Source organism: Pleurodeles waltl, chromosome 5 (assembly GCF_031143425.1).
Source record: "Pleurodeles waltl isolate 20211129_DDA chromosome 5, aPleWal1.hap1.20221129, whole genome shotgun sequence".
Classification (NCBI taxonomy): Eukaryota; Metazoa; Chordata; class Amphibia; order Caudata; family Salamandridae; genus Pleurodeles; species Pleurodeles waltl.
Window position 1 is genome coordinate 966256165 of NC_090444.1, and position 19905 is coordinate 966276069.

The 19905-nt window shown below is 50.5% G+C and overlaps 1 protein-coding gene across 2 annotated transcripts in view; it reads right to left on the bottom strand.

Annotated features, from left to right (window-relative positions):
- The window catches only part of ATL2 (atlastin GTPase 2), a 541948-nt gene that overhangs the window by 243845 nt on the left and 278198 nt on the right, over positions 1-19905 (bottom strand). For both annotated transcript variants that reach the window (XM_069235095.1, XM_069235094.1), the window contains exon 5: positions 18561-18611. In XM_069235095.1, coding sequence (XP_069091196.1) covers positions 18561-18611 — 51 coding nt within the window. The remainder of the gene's footprint in view (positions 1-18560; positions 18612-19905) is intronic.

Genomic DNA, 19905 nt, shown 5'->3' on the forward strand with positions numbered 1-19905 from the left:
GGCAATTGATGAGTGATGAAGAGTGGATCTGATGGTGCAGCTTTATATTTTTTAACCCGCTCTTGGCATCAGTATCCTAGCCTTTACTGGCTCTTTCAAAATGTCATCAGCATGTTTTAGCATGCTTGGAAGCATTGGTAGGCATTAGTAGAGGATAGCATTTTAAATAAAAAATCATCCTCTATAGGATCCGAGTGCAGCTGCACATTGTGGTATATGGCTGCTCTATCAATAACCTGATTATAGGCCTTGGTGTCTTCGGGTGGAGATGGCCTAGTGGGATGTAGACAGGGTCATTAGACGGGATAGGGTCATGCAAATCCCATGGGTCTACATTATAAGTATTGTATGTGAGGAGGCAGGAAATTTCATAGAAAACTGTAGGTGAAGGTGGTGAAGTATCAAGTGGTGGAGAAGTGGGAAGCAAAGGAGAATACGGTGGTGAAGGCTGATGTACTGCCTTTGGTTTCTCCTTGAGTTTGAAGATTTTGGCAGGTGAAGGCCAGGCTTCCAAACTCTTAGAAAGATAGTTTCCTTTTGGTTATAGAAGGAGGAGAGGCAATAATTTTTCCACTATCCTTATGGATTTGGATCTTTCGCTGTTTATGGTCCATTGCTTCAAGAATGGGCCTAATGTCAGTTAATTCTTCTACAGAGGGAACATATTTCTTTCCCACAGTTTTGACCCCCGAAGGCTTGGTGACTGACTGCTTTAATCAGGCCGAAAAGGTAGACTCCGAAGCAGATGGAAGTTTTTTCGGCTCCGAAGAGGAGCTTGGGTGCTTCGGCTCCGAGGTGGTAGACGAATGCTTTGGTCCCAAAGTGGAAGCCTCCACTTTCCGACAACATCACGAAACAGGCGTAGCAGTCTGTTCAGTTGAATGCATTTTGGTCTTCTTCGACACCGAACCCAAGGGCAGGTTGTCGAGATGTAACTTTTGGGTCCAACCATGGCCAGCAAGCAGTGGTGGACCCAAGACCAATTGTGATAACTTTTTGGAATGTTTTTGTTGAAGAGAAGAGGCTGGTGTACTCACGTACTGCGCCGCAGGAATCACTCGGCTGTCCCCATCAGAGTCCCGGTCAGAATCAGAGTCTGCGATGGAAACTGCAGTCTGTGCTTGTTCCTCATTGAAAATGTCAGGTGTTTGTTCAGTCGACTTCGATGCCATCTCCAGCAGATGGGCTCTCCGATCCCATACAGTCTTCTTGGAGAGGAAGGATCGGCAGGCCTCACAGGTTTCTTCTTTGTGATCGGGAGAGAGGCAGAGTTTGCACACCGCGTGATGGTCGGTGTAGGGGAACTTAGCGTGGCACCGAGGGCAGAATCAAAACTGAGTCCGATCCATGAGTTTGTGACGCAATAGGCCTCAGAAGGGTGCGGTCGCTTGAAAGGGCATTTAATCGATCCAGATGATACAACCAGATTAAGTGTAGTTAGAAAAACACGTTCGAAAACGATACCGACGTTGAAAGAAAGATAGAGAAGTTCAGATAGTACCGAACCAAGATCTACCAGAGCGAGAGGGAAAACGTCTGAACCTGAAGGCGGAAAGAAAACAATATAACAAAGGACTCAATGCCCATGCTCACTACCACCAAGAGGAGGAGTCACTCGATCTTGTGACTCAAAAAAGCTTCTTCAAAGAAAAACAACTTGTAACAAACTGAGCCCAACACTAGATGGCGGGCTTACACAAAGCATGTGTATATGCAGCAATATATATATATATATATATATATATATATATATATATATATATATACACACACACACACACACACATATATATATATATATACACACACACACACACACACACACACCATTTTTAATCAGAAGACTTGTGGAAGCATAGAATAGTAGAACATTTGTCATTAACAATTAGATTTCGCTGCATTTGCAACTTTCAAATGTAAGCCAGTGTATAAGAAAGGCATTTTCAAAAATAACCTCTAAATCATACGCTCCTAAGCTCCATATCTTGTGCCCATTTCAGAAATACATAGGTTTCCTTGATGCCCATTTTTCACTCTGCCTGGTTTTCTATATGTATTGGTCTATACTGCGCAGTCAATGAGAAACCACTGTACGGTGCAGGTTTAGTTGTTGGCTCTGGGTACCTTAGTTCTTGGAGAACCTAAAAATCCTATCTATCCAACCAGAAGGGTCTAGCAGACGTAATGGCATATTGTTTTTTGTAAATCCACTGCAGTCAGTCTGTGTTCACCTCTTGTAAGCCAGAGCACTCAAGAAGTTCAGACAAATGAGTCCCATGCTAACAATTTAATTCATGGACCCTACATTTTGATAAATTGAGGTAATTTGTTGTCTATTGAGGCCGTGTGTTTTTCCATTTCTATGAGGTCCCCAGTTCATTTAGCTGGTTAGCACTATCTGGTGATGGGTCTGTGCCTCATTTGGGTTAGTGAGCTATCTGGCCACACAAATGATATTGTCTTTCCCTTGTTGGAGTGCAGTGGATACATCCGTACGTTTGGAAGCCTCAGTAGTTTATAGCTGGGGAGACTCTAGATGCCAGTTTCGAAGATCTAATTAATGTATTTCAACACTGCCTCCCAGTACCTTTTGAATTTAGAATGGCCCAGAGAAGGTGGGCCAGTCTGCTTGTGTGGCTGCTGTTATGTCAGCTGCCGTCCTTGCTCTTGGGCTTCCATTTTGCCTTCCTAGCTGCGGTGTAGTACCAGTAGTGTATTATCTTAATAATGGCTTCTCATCCTGCTGCCCTAAATTAGGCGGTGCGGGCCCTGACTAGCATGTCCATTCCTTAGGGGTAAAGGAAAGTTCTAGCTCACATTCCCATCTTATCTCGGTGGGGATTCGCAGGAGTCTGCAGTTTCGTTCATGATAGCATATTTGTCCAGGAATAAGCCATTGTCATCTTTTGTGGTGATCAGACACTTCACAACTTTTGTGAGTTGCCTACTGGCATGAGAGTGGGTTGTGGGTTCAGTGATCCAGTGCTTGACGGCAGCGTAGCACCAGTGTTCACAGGATGGAATGCCATAGTTCGACTGAATTTGTTAAGTCCATAAGATCAGTGTGGTCGGACAGGTCACCGATCCTTTTGCAGTTGGCCTCTTGCCAGAAGTGTGAAACCTGGTCTGCCTGCCATGGCGACTGAGGAAGCTAGGTTGCCAATGATGGGTGCGAGAGGGGAGGTACGTGTAGATAGGCCCTTCGTGAGTAGGACCCTACTCCATGCTTTCACCTTCGTCCGTGCAGGTGGAATGATTTGGAACGCCTCCAACCCAGATTTTTAGCCCCAGGTAGAGCACCCATTGGCTCACCAACGGTAAGAGGAAAGGGGTGCTCCAGCTGGACTCTATTGTTCTGTGGGACAGTGAGTTTAAGTGAGGGAGATTTCTAAATGTCAACTTTAAAGGCAGAGACTCTGCCAAACACCTCGAGCTCTTGTAGGAGGGTCAGGAATGAGGAATGGGGCTGGGTGAGAGATATCATGGCACTGTCTGCATAAAGTGCTATTTTGTGTTCGACTGCTTACAGTGATGCCCCCGATTTGCAGGTTAGCCAATAACCATTCTGCAAGTGAATCTGTGAGAAAGTAGCCTCTTTCTAGCATGGTTACCCCCACTTTTGGCCTGTTTGTGAGTGTGTGTCAGTGTGTTTATACTGTCTCAATGGGATCCTGCTAGCCAGGACCCCAGTGCTCATAGTTTGTGGCCTATGTGTGTGTTGTCAGTAGTGCTGAACTGTCACTGAAGTTCTGCTAACCAGAACTCCAGTGCTTACGCTCTCTCCACTTACAAATTAGTCACTATAGTTTAGTGACTTCAAATTCCAATTGGCACACTGGACCCCTCCCTTACAAGTCCCCAGTATATGGTACCTAGGTACCCACGGCATTGGGGTTCCAGGAGATCCTTATGGAGCTGCAGCATTTCTTTTGCCACCAATAAGGAGCTCTGACAAACCTTGCTTCAGGACTGCCATTGCAGCCCGAGTGAAATAGTGCCCACACTATTTCACAGCCATTTTCACTGCACTTAAGTAGCTTATAAGTCACCTATATGTCTAACCTTCATCTACTAAGGGCTAGGTGCAAAGTTACTAAGTGTGAGGGCACCCTTACACTAGCAAAGGAGCAACCACGCTGTCCAGGGCCAATACCCCAGACTTTGCGAGTGCGGGTCTACCATTACACGCGTGCACTACATATAGGCCAATACCTATATGTAGCTTCACAATGGTAACTCCGGATATGGCCATGTGAGGTGTCTAAGATCATGGAATTCTCCCCCCATTCCAAATCTGGTATTGGGGGCCCAATCCCATGCATCCTGGGGGCTCCACCATGGACCCCAGTACTGCCAAATCAGCTCTCTGAGGCTTGCATCGCAGCTACAGCTGCTGCCACCTGGGGGTCTGAGCAGCTCAGTCCCAGGAGAAAATGCATTTCATTTGGGAGGATGGGGTTACACCCTCTCCCTTTGGAAACAGGTGTTACAGCCTCCCAGAGCCCCTGGAAATGCTTTAAAGGGCACAAATGGTGCCCTCCTTGCATAAGCCAGTCTACACAGGTTCAGAGACCCCCCCCAGTCCCTGTTCTGGTGCAAGATTGGACAAAGGAAAGGGGAGTGATCACTCTCCTGTCCATCACCACCCCAGGGGGGTGCCCAGAGCTTCTCCAGTGTGTGCCTGGCGTTAGCCATCTTGTTTTCCAAGGTGTGGGGACACTGGAGATCTCGGCGTGGCCAGTTCCAGCAGGTGATGTCAGAGACCCCTCCTAATAGGTGCATACCTGGGTAATTATCCAATACCCCCTCTCAGGGCTATTTAGGGTCTCTCGTGTGGGTGTCTCTTCAGATTCAGCTTGCAAGCCTCCTCCAGGAATCCTCTGCATCCTCTGCTTCAGCTTCTGACCGTCAGATCAACTGCAGACTGCTTCAGGAACAGCGGTAACTGCAACAAAGTATCCATGACTACTAGTGTGACTTGCAACTTCAGCTCCAGCCAGCATTGGCAACAGTTTCCAAGGTGTGCACACTCTGAGGACTCCCTGTCTTTACCCTGCATCAGAAGAACTGAAGGAATCTCCTGTGGAGCGACAGTCACTTCCCTGCTCCTGTAGGCACCTTCTGCAACGACGACTGGTTCTCTGGGACTCCTCTCCTGACAACGAGCATGCTCCCTGGAGCACAGGTGGAGGACCAACACGACCCAGACTGTCCTAAGGTCCAGCTGTCCAAGTTTGGTGGCGGTAAGAGCTTGCCTTCCCGGTTTGCGACAGTACCCCTGTGCACTGCGTCATCTCCAGCTCCTTGGGCTTCTGTGCACTTCTTCCAAGAATCCTTTGTGCAAAGTGTAGCCCAGGTCCCCAGCACTTCATCCTGTGACGCACAACTCGCTGAGTTGTTCTCCGGCAGCGTGGTGCCTTTCCTTTGTTGTGCTGCACCAACCGCATTTTGCACCTTCTTTGTCCTGGGACTCCAGTGGGTGCTGCCTGGTCATCTTTGGGCTCTCTCCAGTGTTGGGGGGCCGCCTCTGTCTCCTCAGTCCGAGTTGAGGCCCCCAGGCCCCTCCTGGGTCCAGGCAGTGCCATTTTGACAAACTGCAACCTTGCTTGAACCAAGGCTTGTTGGACGAATCCAGCGACACAAACAACCTGCATCCAACATCTTGAATTGGGACATCTCCTGCACCATGCAGGAACCTGCAGCCATCTTCTTTGGTGCTCTTCTGCAGACTTCTAATGGGAGAATCCTCTTTTGCACTATCTTCTAGGTTGGCAGGGGCTCCTGTCCTTCCTGGAATCTTCTGCAACTTCCGGACTTGGTCTAATCTCTTCACTGGCCTTCAGGTCCAGGAATCCACCAATTGCTAATTGCAGTCTTGCTTGCTTCTTGCACTCTCTCTTATCATGACTTGTAGTGTGTCCTGAGGAAACTTGCAGTACTTTAATCCTACTTTCCTGGGCTCTGGGGTGGGGTATTTTACTAAACTTTGGTGTTCTCTTACACTCCCATCGCCCCTCTACACACTACACTTGCCTGGGGGGGGGGGGGGGGGGGGGGGGGGGGGATTCGTGATTCGCATTCCACTTTAGTATATGGTTTGGGTTGCCCCTAGGCCTACTGTTTGCACTATTCTATGACTATTTACTTACCTGATTTTGGTCTCTAGTGTATATATTGTGTATAACACTTACCTCCAGGAGTATTACCTCTAAGATATTTTTGGCCTTGTGCCACTAAAATAAAGTACCTTTTTTTTTTGGTAACACTGAGTATTGTCTTATTGTGTATAAGTACTGTGTAACTATAGTGGTATTGCAGGAGCTTTGCATGTCTCCTAGTTCACCCTAAGCTGCTCAGCTACCTCTAGACAGCCTAAGCTGCTAGAACACTGCCTACATTTCACTAATAAGGGATAACTGGACCTGGTATAAGGTGTAAGTACCTTAGGTACCCACTAGAAACCAGGCCAGCCTCCTACAGGATCCATATACAAGGCAAAAAAAAAGTGGAGAGAGGGCACCCCTGCAATTGCCTCAGGCTATTGCGAAGGCCGTGAGGTAAGGCCATTGAGTTTCCATGGCATTAAGGCTGCACAGTTACAACACACCTATTTTCAGAATCGTGTACCCAAGCCCATCTTTTCTAGTAAGCCCCCAAGGAACTGCTGATGTACTCAGTCAAATGCATTCCTGCGTCAATTGACATCAGGAGGGACAGAACTAGGGAGCAGGTTGCTTTGACTGTGATGTGTAGCAGCCGCTTGATATTGTTGCTGCAGCTCCTGTCCGCAATGAACCCGGCCTGGTCTGGGTCTATACGGCCCTGAATGTATGGGGGTATGAATGTATGGGTTTAGGCTATCAGCCAGAATGGCAGTGAAGACCTTAGAGTCAAGGTTCAGCAAGGATAGCCAATAGGAAAAGAATAGTGTGGAGTTTATGGTTTATTTTGATCATTTCCCACATTGCTTCAGTGAGGGCACCAGTGTATCAAAAGGAGTTGTGATGGCGGACTGGCATAGGGGCCAATTGGGACCTGAATGTTTTTGTAGAAGCCGGAGGTAAACCTGTCCTGCCCCGGAGCCTTGCTGAGTTGAAGCCGGGCAATGGCAGAGAAGATTTCTTTATCCGTTTGAATGTCGGTCACTAGTGAGTGCCTATACAACTGGCAAGCACATGGGGTGTGCTGTAGTGACATAAATATTGGCTTCTGTGAGACCTGACTTCTCCATTGTGTAGAAGTCAGTGTAGAATCGCTCAAATGCCTATGCAATTTCTACATCAATTTGCATATTACTGCCAACTGTTATCTGAATCTCTGTTAACCTACACTTATCGATTTGGGCCTCCAGTTTATAAGCAATAAGTCACCAAGCCTTACAGATCCCTGGGTAGTACTTCTGCTTAGTGCAAAGGGTGTACTCAGTTCTATCCATATCTAGTGCCCTGAGTTTCCTAGCAAGAATCAGTTGTCTCCATACTCTGAATACCAGACTGTTTATGGGCCTCCTCTAGAGCTCTCACTTGCTCCTGTAGGCTGGAACGTTTGTCCCGCCTAACCTCGTTGAGTCTTTCAGAGATAGCTATTAGGGTTTGTCTGATTACTACTGTCAATGTTTCAAACTAGCGGAAAATGGAAGTGCCCGGGGAGTGGTCTGTTTGGAGGAAAATTTGGATCACCTTCCTGAACACCTTTAGAATGGAATCCTATGTTAAATAGTTTGTTGTTTAATCATTGGGTTCAGTAGGGGGTGGCTGGCCCCAGTATATAAAAGGACATCGAGTTGGGGGAATTTTCTGAAAGTGCAGAGGCTCACATATCGATCTGGTTTGTGGCTGCTAGGATGCACGGAATGTTAGGTAGTAGTTGATCTGGGCATAGGCTTGATGGGATGCGGAGGAGAAGGCACAGCCCCTAAAGGTGGGATGCAAACATCACCAAAAATCAGCCAGGCCCATGTCCCGAGCCCACTGCAGGCCCTGTGCTTTGAAAGCCCTAGACTGCCCTGTTCTTGTTAGGGACGAGGTTGAATTCCCACCTACCACAATGAAAGCATCTGTGAAAAAGGTGACTAGGCTAAAGGGGTTAAGAATAAGCTGCTCTTGGCAGTCATTTGGGTGCATAACATGTGGCAAGGGTGGAAGTGTAGGTTTTCAGAGAGATTTACAGGGAGAGGAGACTCCCAGTCACCTTTGCTTGTATTTGAAGAACTTAACCCTGGTATTTTGTATCCATCAAAACTGCCAATCAGGCATTCTTGCCGGGCCCTCAGGATAAGTACTGTGTCAAACCAATGGGACCTCACCCTCCCACAGTCACTTTAGGTTTGTCTCCTGCAGGTGGCATGTTGCAGTTGAAATCTCTGAGCATAGACAGGAGTGACTGGTATTTTGTCAGGGCATTGAGATCTTGGACATTTAGGTTCAGTATTTTAACTGTGGTTGGGACTGAGTGTGTCTCACAGCATTGCGGAGTGAGGTGGTGGTTAATGACTCAGGGCAGGACTTCTGGTCTGCAATCACTAAGGCAGACAGCTGGTCGTGGGTGGTGGTTCGGGCTGGGGGAGGCAGGAGGACTAGGGGTGTCAGTAACTACCTAGGGGTACAACAGAGGACTCAACTGGTCCCTCCATGGGAGTCCTAGGTACTGCACGCTGTGTTATTGTACTGGTGGGCACAGTGGCAGAGTAGTCACTAAATGGGCTTCAGCCTCTCAGGTATGTCAGTAGCATTGGCCTACTGTAGGGAACAACCCCCCAGTTAATTGAGCAGGGAGGTGTAAACTGTGGTGTACATGTGTGTGTGTGTCTGGTGGTGTGTGTGTGTGTCTGGTGGTGTGTGTGTGTGTGTGTGTGTGTGTGTGTGTGTGTGTGTGTGTGTGTCTGGTGGTGTACGTGTGTGTGTGTGTGTGTGTGTGTGTGTGTCTGGTGGTGTACGTGTGTGTGTGTCTGGTGGTGTACGTGTGTGTGTGTGTGTGTGTGTGTGTGTGTGTGTCTGGTGGTGTACGTGTGTGTGTGTGTGTGTCTGGTGGTGTACGTGTGTGTGTGTGTGTGTGTGTCTGGTGGTGTATGTGTGTGTGTGTGTCTGGTGGTGTGTGTGTGTCTGGTGGTGTACGTGTGTGTGTGTCTGGTGGTGTGTGTGTGTGTGTGTCTGGTGGTGTACGTGTGTGTGTCTGGTGGTGTACGTGTGTGTGTCTGGTGGTGTACGTGTGTGTGTCTGGTGGTGTACGTGTGTGTGTCTGGTGGTGTACGTGTGTGTGTCTCTGGTGGTGTACGTGTGTGTGTGTCTGGTGGTGTACGTGTGTGTGTCTGGTGGTGTACGTGTGTGTGTGTGTGTCTGGTGGTGTACGTGTGTGTGTGTGTCTGGTGGTGTACGTGTGTGTGTGTGTGTGTGTGTGTGTGTGTCTGGTGGTGTACGTGTGTGTGTCTGGTGGTGTGTGTGTGTGTGTGTGTGTGTGTCTGGTGGTGTACGTGTGTGTGTCTGGTGGTGTACGTGTGTGTGTCTGGTGGTGTACGTGTGTGTGTCTGGTGGTGTACGTGTGTGTGTCTGGTGGTGTACGTGTGTGTGTCTGGTGGTGTACGTGTGTATCTGGTGGTGTACGTGTGTATCTGGTGGTGTACGTGTGTGTGTGTATCTGGTGGTGTACGTGTGTGTGTATCTGGTGGTGTACGTGTGTGTATCTGGTGGTGTACGTGTGTGTGTGTATCTGGTGGTGTACGTGTGTGTATCTGGTGGTGTACGTGTGTGTGTGTATCTGGTGGTGTACGTGTGTGTGTGTATCTGGTGGTGTACGTGTGTGTGTGTGTATCTGGTGGTGTACGTGTGTGTGTGTGTGTGTCTGGTGGTGTACGTGTGTGTGTGTCTGGTGGTGTACGTGTGTGTGTGTCTGGTGGTGTGTGTGTGTCTGGTGGTGTACGTGTGTGTGTGTGTGTGTGTGTCTGGTGGTGTACGTGTGTGTGTCTGGTGGTGTACGTGTGTGTGTCTGGTGGTGTACGTGTGTGTGTCTGGTGGTGTGTGTGTGTGTGTGTCTGGTGGTGTACGTGTGTGTGTCTGGTGGTGTACGTGTGTATCTGGTGGTGTACGTGTGTGTGTATCTGGTGGTGTACGTGTGTGTGTGTATCTGGTGGTGTACGTGTGTGTGTGTATCTGGTGGTGTACGTGTGTGTGTATCTGGTGGTGTACGTGTGTGTGTATCTGGTGGTGTACGTGTGTGTGTATCTGGTGGTGTACGTGTGTGTGTATCTGGTGGTGTACGTGTGTGTGTATCTGGTGGTGTACGTGTGTGTGTATCTGGTGGTGTACGTGTGTGTGTATCTGGTGGTGTACGTGTGTGTGTGTATCTGGTGGTGTACGTGTGTGTGTGTGTGTGTCTGGTGGTGTACGTGTGTGTGTGTGTGTGTCTGGTGGTGTGTGTGTGTGTGTGTGTGTGTGTGTGTGTGTGTCTGGTGGTGTACGTGTGTGTGTGTGTGTCTGGTGGTGTACGTGTGTGTGTGTGTGTCTGGTGGTGTACGTGTGTGTGTCTGGTGGTGTACGTGTGTGTGTGTCTGGTGGTGTACGTGTGTGTGTGTGTGTCTGGTGGTGTGTGTGTGTGTGTCTGGTGGTGTACGTGTGTGTGTGTGTGTGTCTGGTGGTGTACGTGTGTGTGTCTGGTGGTGTGTGTGTGTGTGTCTGGTGGTGTGTGTGTGTGTGTGTGTCTGGTGGTGTGTGTGTGTGTGTGTCTGGTGGTGTGTGTGTGTGTGTCTGGTGGTGTGTGTGTGTGTGTGTGTGTGTCTGGTGGTGTACGTGTGTGTGTCTGGTGGTGTACGTGTGTGTGTCTGGTGGTGTACGTGTGTGTGTCTGGTGGTGTACGTGTGTGTGTATCTGGTGGTGTACGTGTGTGTGTATCTGGTGGTGTACGTGTGTGTGTATCTGGTGGTGTACGTGTGTGTGTATCTGGTGGTGTACGTGTGTGTGTATCTGGTGGTGTACGTGTGTGTGTATCTGGTGGTGTACGTGTGTGTGTATCTGGTGGTGTACGTGTGTGTGTATCTGGTGGTGTACGTGTGTGTGTATCTGGTGGTGTGTGTGTATCTGGTGGTGTACGTGTGTGTGTATCTGGTGGTGTGTGTGTGTCTGGTGGTGTACGTGTGTGTCTGGTGGTGTACGTGTGTGTCTGGTGGTGTACGTGTGTGTCTGGTGGTGTACGTGTGTGTCTGGTGGTGTACGTGTGTGTCTGGTGGTGTACGTGTGTGTCTGGTGGTGTACGTGTGTGTCTGGTGGTGTACGTGTGTGTGTGTGTATCTGGTGGTGTACGTGTGTGTCTGGTGGTGTACGTGTGTGTGTGTGTGTGTATCTATCTGGTGGTGTACGTGTGTGTGTGTATCTGGTGGTGTACGTGTGTGTGTATCTGGTGGTGTACGTGTGTGTGTATCTGGTGGTGTACGTGTGTGTGTATCTGGTGGTGTACGTGTGTGTGTATCTGGTGGTGTACGTGTGTGTGTATCTGGTGGTGTACGTGTGTGTGTATCTGGTGGTGTACGTGTGTGTGTCTGGTGGTGTGTGTGTGTCTGGTGGTGTGTGTGTGTGTGTGTGTGTGTCTGGTGGTGTACGTGTGTGTGTCTGGTGGTGTACGTGTGTGTGTCTGGTGGTGTACGTGTGTGTGTCTGGTGGTGTACGTGTGTGTCTGGTGGTGTACGTGTGTGTCTGGTGGTGTACGTGTGTGTCTGGTGGTGTACGTGTGTGTCTGGTGGTGTACGTGTGTGTGTCTGGTGGTGTACGTGTGTGTGTCTGGTGGTGTACGTGTGTGTGTGTCTGGTGGTGTACGTGTGTGTGTCTGGTGGTGTACGTGTGTGTGTCTGGTGGTGTACGTGTGTGTGTCTGGTGGTGTACGTGTGTGTATCTGGTGGTGTACGTGTGTGTGTATCTGGTGGTGTACGTGTGTGTGTCTGGTGGTGTGTGTGTGTGTGTCTGGTGGTGTGTGTGTGTGTGTGTGTGTCTGGTGGTGTACGTGTGTGTGTCTGGTGGTGTACGTGTGTGTGTCTGGTGGTGTACGTGTGTGTGTCTGGTGGTGTACGTGTGTGTGTCTGGTGGTGTACGTGTGTGTGTCTGGTGGTGTACGTGTGTGTCTGGTGGTGTACGTGTGTGTCTGGTGGTGTACGTGTGTGTCTGGTGGTGTACGTGTGTGTCTGGTGGTGTACGTGTGTGTGTGTGTATCTGGTGGTGTACGTGTGTGTCTGGTGGTGTACGTGTGTGTGTGTGTGTGTATCTATCTGGTGGTGTACGTGTGTGTATCTATCTGGTGGTGTACGTGTGTGTGTGTATCTGGTGGTGTACGTGTGTGTGTATCTGGTGGTGTACATGTGTGTGTATCTGGTGGTGTACGTGTGTGTGTATCTGGTGGTGTACGTGTGTGTGTATCTGGTGGTGTGTGTGTATCTGGTGGTGTGTGTGTGTCTGGTGGTGTGTGTGTGTCTGGTGGTGTACGTGTGTCTGGTGGTGTACGTGTGTCTGGTGGTGTACGTGTGTCTGGTGGTGTACGTGTGTCTGGTGGTGTACGTGTGTGTGTGTGTCTGGTGGTGTATGTGTGTGTGTCTGGTGGTGTACGTGTGTGTGTGTGTCTGGTGGTGTACGTGTGTGTGTGTGTCTGGTGGTGTACGTGTGTGTATCTGGTGGTGTACGTGTGTGTATCTGGTGGTGTACGTGTGTGTGTGTATCTGGTGGTGTACGTGTGTGTGTATCTGGTGGTGTACGTGTGTGTGTGTATCTGGTGGTGTACGTGTGTGTGTGTATCTGGTGGTGTACGTGTGTGTGTGTATCTGGTGGTGTACGTGTGTGTGTGTATCTGGTGGTGTACGTGTGTGTGTGTATCTGGTGGTGTACGTGTGTGTGTGTATCTGGTGGTGTGTGTGTGTGTGTATCTGGTGGTGTGTGTGTGTGTGTGTATCTGGTGGTGTGTGTGTGTGTATCTGGTGGTGTGTGTGTGTGTATCTGGTGGTGTGTGTGTGTGTGTATCTGGTGGTGTGTGTGTGTGTGTATCTGGTGGTGTGTGTGTGTGTGTATCTGGTGGTGTGTGTGTGTGTGTATCTGGTGGTGTGTGTGTGTGTGTATCTGGTGGTGTGTGTGTGTGTGTATCTGGTGGTGTGTGTGTGTGTGTATCTGGTGGTGTGTGTGTGTGTGTATCTGGTGGTGTGTGTGTGTGTCTGGTGGTGTACGTGTGTCTGGTGGTGTACGTGTGTGTGTGTATCTGGTGGTGTACGTGTGTGTGTGTATCTGGTGGTGTACGTGTGTGTGTATCTGGTGGTGTACGTGTGTGTGTATCTGGTGGTGTACGTGTGTGTGTATCTGGTGGTGTGTGTGTATCTGGTGGTGTGTGTGTATCTGGTGGTGTGTGTGTATCTGGTGGTGTGTGTGTGTGTATCTGGTGGTGTGTGTGTGTGTATCTGGTGGTGTGTGTGTGTGTGTATCTGGTGGTGTGTGTGTGTGTGTATCTGGTGGTGTGTGTGTGTATCTGGTGGTGTGTGTGTGTATCTGGTGGTGTGTGTGTGTATCTGGTGGTGTGTGTGTGTGTGTGTATATCTGGTGGTGTGTGTGTGTGTGTGTATATCTGGTGCTGTGTGTGTGTGTGTGTGTATATCTGGTGCTGTGTGTGTGTGTGTATATCTGGTGCTGTGTGTGTGTGTGTGTGTATCTGGTGCTGTGTGTGTGTGTGTGTGTATCTGGTGCTGTGTGTGTGTGTGTGTGTATCTGGTGCTGTGTGTGTGTGTGTGTGTATCTGGTGCTGTGTGTGTGTGTGTGTGTATCTGGTGCTGTGTGTGTGTGTGTGTGTATCTGGTGCTGTGTGTGTGTGTGTGTATCTGGTGCTGTGTGTGTGTGTGTATCTGGTGCTGTGTGTGTGTGTGTGTATCTGGTGCTGTGTGTGTGTGTGTGTATCTGGTGCTGTGTGTGTGTGTGTGTATCTGGTGCGCTGGGTGCGCGCGCGTCTGGTGCGCTGGGTGCGCGCGCGTCTGGTGCGCTGGGTGCGCGCGCGTCTCTGGTGCGCTGGGTGCGCGCGCGTCTGGTGCGCTGGGTGCGCGCGCGTCTGGTGCGCTGGGTGCGCGCGCGTCTGGTGCGCTGGGTGCGCGCGCGTCTGGTGCGCTGGGTGCGCGCGCGTCTGGTGCGCTGGGTGCGCGCGCGTCTGGTGCGCTGGGTGCGCGCGCGTCTGGTGCGCTGGGTGCGCGCGCGTCTGGTGCGCTGGGTGCGCGCGCGTCTGGTGCGCTGGGTGCGCGCGCCTCTGGTGCTGGGTGCGCGCGCCTCTGGTGCTGGGTGCGCGCGCCTCTGGTGCTGGGTGCGCGCGCCTCTGGTGCTGGGTGCGCGCGCCTCTGGTGCTGGGTGGGCGCGCCTCTGGTGCTGGGTGGGCGCGCCTCTGGTGCTGGGAGCGGGTGCGCCTCTGGTGCTGGGAGCGGGTGCGCCTCTGGTGCTGGGAGCGGGTGCGCCTCTGGTGCTGGGAGCGGGTGCGCCTCTGGTGCTGGGAGCGGGTGCGCCTCTGGTGCTGGGAGCGGGTGCGCCTCTGGTGCTGGGAGCGGGTGCGCCTCTGGTGCTGGGAGCGGGTGCGCCTCTGGTGCTGGGAGCGGGTGCGCCTCTGGTGCTGGGAGCGGGTGCGCCTCTGGTGCTGGGAGCGGGTGCGCCTCTGGTGCTGGGAGCGGGTGCGCCTCTGGTGCTGGGAGCGGGTGCGCCTCTGGTGCTGGGAGCGGGTGCGCCTCTGGTGGAGCGGGTGCGCCTCTGGTGGAGCGGGTGCGCCTCTGGTGGTGCGGGTGCGCCTCTGGTGGTGCGGGTGCGCCTCTGGTGGTGCGGGGGTGCGGGTGCGCCTCTGGTGGTGCGGGGGTGCGGGTGCGCCTCTGGTGGTGCGGGTGCGCCTCTGGTGGGAGCGGGTGCGCCTCTGGTGGGAGCGGGTGCGCCTCTGGTGGGAGCGGGTGCGCCTCTGGTGGGAGCGGGTGCGCCTCTGGTGGGAGCGGGTGCGCCTCTGGTGGTGCGGGTGCGCCTCTGGTGGTGCGGGTGCGCCTCTGGTGGTGCGGGTGCGCCTCTGGTGGTGCGGGCGCGCCTCTGGTGGTGCGGGCGCGCCTCTGGTGGTGCGGGCGCGCCTCTGGTGGTGCGGGCGCGCCTCTGGTGGTGCGGGCGCGCGTCTGGTGGTGCGGGCGCGCCTCTGGTGGTGCGGGCGCGCCTCTGGTGGTGCGGGCGCGCCTCTGGTGGTGCGGGCGCGCCTCTGGTGGTGCGGGCGCGCGTCTGGTGGTGCGGGCGCGCGTCTGGTGGTGCGTGCGCGCGTCTGGTGGTGCGTGCGCGCGTCTGGTGGTGCGTGCGCGCGTCTGGTGGTGCGTGCGCGCGTCTGGTGGTGCGTGCGCGCGTCTGGTGGTGCGTGCGCGCGGTGGTGTGTGCGTGTGCGTGTCTGGTGGCGTGTGTGCGTGCGTGTCTGGTGGTGTGTGTGCGTGCCTGGTGGTGTGTGTGCGTGCGTGTCTGGTGGTGTGTGTACGTGCGTGTCTGGTGGTGTGTGTACGTGCGTGTCTGGTGGTGTGTGTACGTGCGTGTCTGGTGGTGTGTGTGTGTACGTGCGTGTCTGGTGGTGTGTGTGTGTACGTGCGTGTCTGGTGGTGTGTGTGTACGTGCGTGTCTGGTGGTGTGTGTGTACGTGCGTGTCTGGTGGTGTGTGTGTGTACGTGCGTGTCTGGTGGTGTGTGTACGTGCGTGTCTGGTGGTGTGTGTACGTGCGTGTCTGGTGATACGTGCGTGTCTGGTGATACGTGCGTGTCTGGTGATACGTGCGTGTCTGGTGATACGTGCGTGTCTGGTGATACGTGCGTGTCTGGTGATGTGTGGTGTGCGGGGGCGGTGATGCGTGCGGGGGCGGTGATGCGTGCGGGGGCGGTGATGCGTGCGGGGGCGGTGATGCGTGCGGGGGCGGTGATGCGTGCGGGGGCGGTGATGCGTGCGGGGGCGGTGATGCGTGCGGGGGCGGTGATGCGTGTGGGGGCGGTGATGCGTGTGGGGGCGGTGATGTGTGTGTGTGTGTGTCTGGTGATGTGTGTGTGTGTGTGTGTGTGTGTGTGTCTGGTGATGTGTGTGTGTGTGTGTGTGTGTGTGTGTGTGTGTGTGTGTGTGTGTGTGTGTGTGTGTGTCTGGTGATGTGTGTGTGTGTGTCTGGTGATGTGGTGATATGTTGGTGTCTGGTGATATGTTGGTGTCTGGTGATATGTTGGTGTCTGGTGATATGTGTGTATGTGTTGGTGTCTGGTGTGCTGTGTGTGTTGGTGTCGGGTGTGGGTGTGTGTGTGTTTTCTCTCCTGTGCCAGGCAGCTGAGTGGATATTCAGGCTTTTGGGCAGTGTTGAGACTTTGGAGTTGATGAAGTAATGCCGAACGTTCAGTGGTTCTCGTTTCTCAATATGCAAGTCAGGTTCTTCTTAGGGGTATCTCCCGGTTCCAAGATAGACTGGCCTACTTCCAAGGTGCGTATCTTCTGCATTTCTTTGTTCCACACGAAGATGAGACGGAATCGGTGACCCATTTATATTTGACCCTTTTCTTGCACAAAAAGCTAGTGGCTGTTAGAAAAGAGCACCGCCACTGGAGTGAGAGGAGACAGGACCTTGTATAGCCGGCCCTTCGCACGGCACCGCTGTCATTGTGGCTTCCTTCTGTTGAAAGTGATAGAGACAAGTTGAGATACCTTTTGTTGTGCCTGATATGTCAGACGGTCGGCCCATTCTGTGAGGGCGGTCAAGAACAATATATTTTCCAATTAGGTATGGGAGTATACGAAGGAAAAGGTGGGTAACATAGCTCTCCAGAACACCAGTCTGCTTGGAGAGGGACACCTTTGATTCTAATATTCTAACGGGTAGATCAGTTCTCAAGATCCTCCAGGTTGATTTGCTGTTCTGCTTTTTTTTTCTTTCTTGTAGCTGTAGCAGTCCATATCCGCAGTTTGGCCGATCTCCGCCAGGTCTCTTTTAATGTCTTTGATATCTGTAATGACATTTTTCTCAGAGTGCGGATAGATCTTCCCTAAGTTTGCTGAATAGTGTTTCCATGAAAGAACAGGTAATTGGTGACCCTGCCTGTTTGGTCGGGGCTCAGGGCCTGTGCGCCTTGAGCCAATTGGTCTATGGGGCCGTGCCTTCCTGTTTTTTATTTTATTTTTTAAAACAGGCTTTGGTCAGCATGTCCTCAAAAGTAGAGTCTTTCTTGTACCCGTGTGCCACCATGATGGAGGTGGATATTGCCCTTCTTGCTGGGTGCTGTAAGAAGAGATGAGAATCGAGGTTGTGGCTCTGGGGGCTTTAATTTCATGCGGAGGGCTGTAGACTCATACAGAGACATGGTGTGTTCCACCAGTTGCAAGCTGGTCTGCAGCCTCTGTCTCTCTTGATGTGCAGGTGCGCGCTGGTTCTTGCTGGCAGTTAAGGTATCAGTGTTTTGCAGCTGTGTCCCTCACCCCTGCTATAATGCTGGCCTGCGCACCCTAGGCTCTGGACTACTGATCTCTCTCCCAGTACATGCAGTTCCTCTGTGGGGTCTCCTTGACTGGTCTTTCCACCTGGAACCCCCTGTGGTCTTGGTACTGGTAGTTATTCAAGCCTGAGGTGGTGCTGAAAGGAGAAGGTGCAGCAGGACGTGAGCGCTAGTCTCATACTCTGTTCTTGTAGGTCTGAGTTCCCCCAAGTGCCCCCCGCGACTGGTGTGATGCACAGTTCAATCGCCAGTGGGGGTAGGGCTTGGAGATGCAATGCAGGGTACTGAGAGCCCAGGAAACCGCTGCTATAGGCTGGCATGTGTGGGCTATGGAGCAACTTGGAGATGCTCCTACTTGGCCGCCATTTTGGCCATGTCCCCCAGCTATGGCATATATATGCTCCTACAAGTAAACATGCAAAGAAGTATATACAATGTGTAATGGAGCCTGCAGATGAAGGACTACCTAGCGAACAGGAGACAGAAAACAACAAACTACCCATCTTGAATACTCACGTCCCAAAAACATTCATTGCCAACTCAGACAAGAGAAACCACTGGAGAAAGAGGTCATGGGGTGAGGGTGGGGCCAAAATGTTTGAGAGACTTCATACCTAGGTTTCAAAAAGTTCTTTGGCTTAGAAACTTCAGGGAGAAAGAGACTTAACAGTCTGGTTGGTAAGCGTAAAATATTCAGAAATATCCTAACTAAAGGAAACCTTAATTTAAGTATGAAAAAACTGGTTCACAACTTGCCTGTTCTCAGCACCATGCCAAGAAAATGAAGCTATATTTTTATACGGCACAAACCCCTACAGCACTTAATGCAATGCTGGATACTATTGGCTGTAAATAAATTTGACTTTTCCATCATAATTGTCAGATAATGGGTTAGAAATTCGTTTTAGACGATTTTATTAAAGGTAAAGCAGTTAAGTGAAGTAAAGTTGCTTATCACATTTCTCAGTTTAGTAACCGAAGGTGGCCTTCTCACATCAGAAAATAATTGTAATCATTCCATAGTTTGCATTTGTCTTAAAGCAACAAAATTGCATGGCCATCAAATGACAAAGTTATGTAGAATGAGCAATCACACATTTACCTGTAGATGCTGAAGGTCATCTTCTTGAATGTTCTGTGATAAATTGTACACCTTAAATAACAAGAAAACAAAACTTTTACAAAAATAGAAACATTAACCAATTATACATACTGGTTGTTGTTGGGCATTACGGAATACAAGGTTTTACAACCTAAATTAAGAAAACAAAACTGTCTAATTTTTTAAATAAAATAAGAGGTACTACTGATGTCAATAATCAAGAACTGAACAAAAATATTGAGGTTTTTCCAAAGAATCTGTCAGTGACACTGAAAGGAAGGACTGCTATTAGTTCCAGAGCTTTCAAATCACTTCAAAATAAAACACACAATTGACATTTCCACCTTACATGTTGCACAGGGTAACACTCCTTTCCCGTCACTACATCAACACTTTCCCCTCTAAGTGCATATTCACACAGAGGTAATTTTAGGGCGGCACGACTGGTGACACCATATCGGGCATCAACAGCAGCCAAGCTCTGGGTTTATAATTTGCTCTTTAATACAAACGAATGCAGAATGCAATATTCAATCTTTCAATTTCATGACAATGCCACAGAGAAATCAAGAGATGAACAGGAGTGCTCATGGTCATTTACCACTGCTCCCCAATCCTTCCCCAACCCTTTTTTTTATTTTTTTTATTTTTATTTTAAAAGGAAGCCATTCAGATGAAGCTTTGGGTTTATAATTTGCTCTTTAATACAAACGAGTGCAGAATGCCATATTCAATCTTTGCTCCCCAATCCTTCCCAACCCTTTTCTTTTTTTAAACGGAAGCCATTCAGATGACATTAGTCACTGACTAGGAAAAGTGACCAAAGAAAATCTTTCACAAGCATTTTTTTTTTTTTTTTTTTTAAGGAAAAGGGAAGGGAATGAAGGAAAGTATTACTCAATAGGCTTTAATGAAGAACACGGAAGAAACTGGCATTGTGCATTTAAGGCCTCCTAATATACCCTGTATCTCATCATGCCCCAATGGTGATAGCCAGGGCACATCATTTTTACAGGAAGCAAGGGTCTAAAGTCAATTTTAGATGTACGTATTCTTGTCTAGGGAGGTGGAAGGGTTGCTTATGACTAATGAGGATTCCTATGGAAAAGAACTAAGATTGAGACTGAGTACGGTTTCCTTCTCTTCCTCATCAATATCCTAATGGAATGATGTCCCTTTCACCAGGTTTCTACGTTTGATCCTCCATGGAAAAGAGTGAATTGACAATGAGAGAGCCAGTTTCTTTGCTTAGCTCCTAGAGAACCGATTCCTTGGTAATCTAGCAGTTTTTGTAAGGGCCTCATCTGAAGCCTGGTATGAGGAACAGGAAAATACAGGAAGCCAA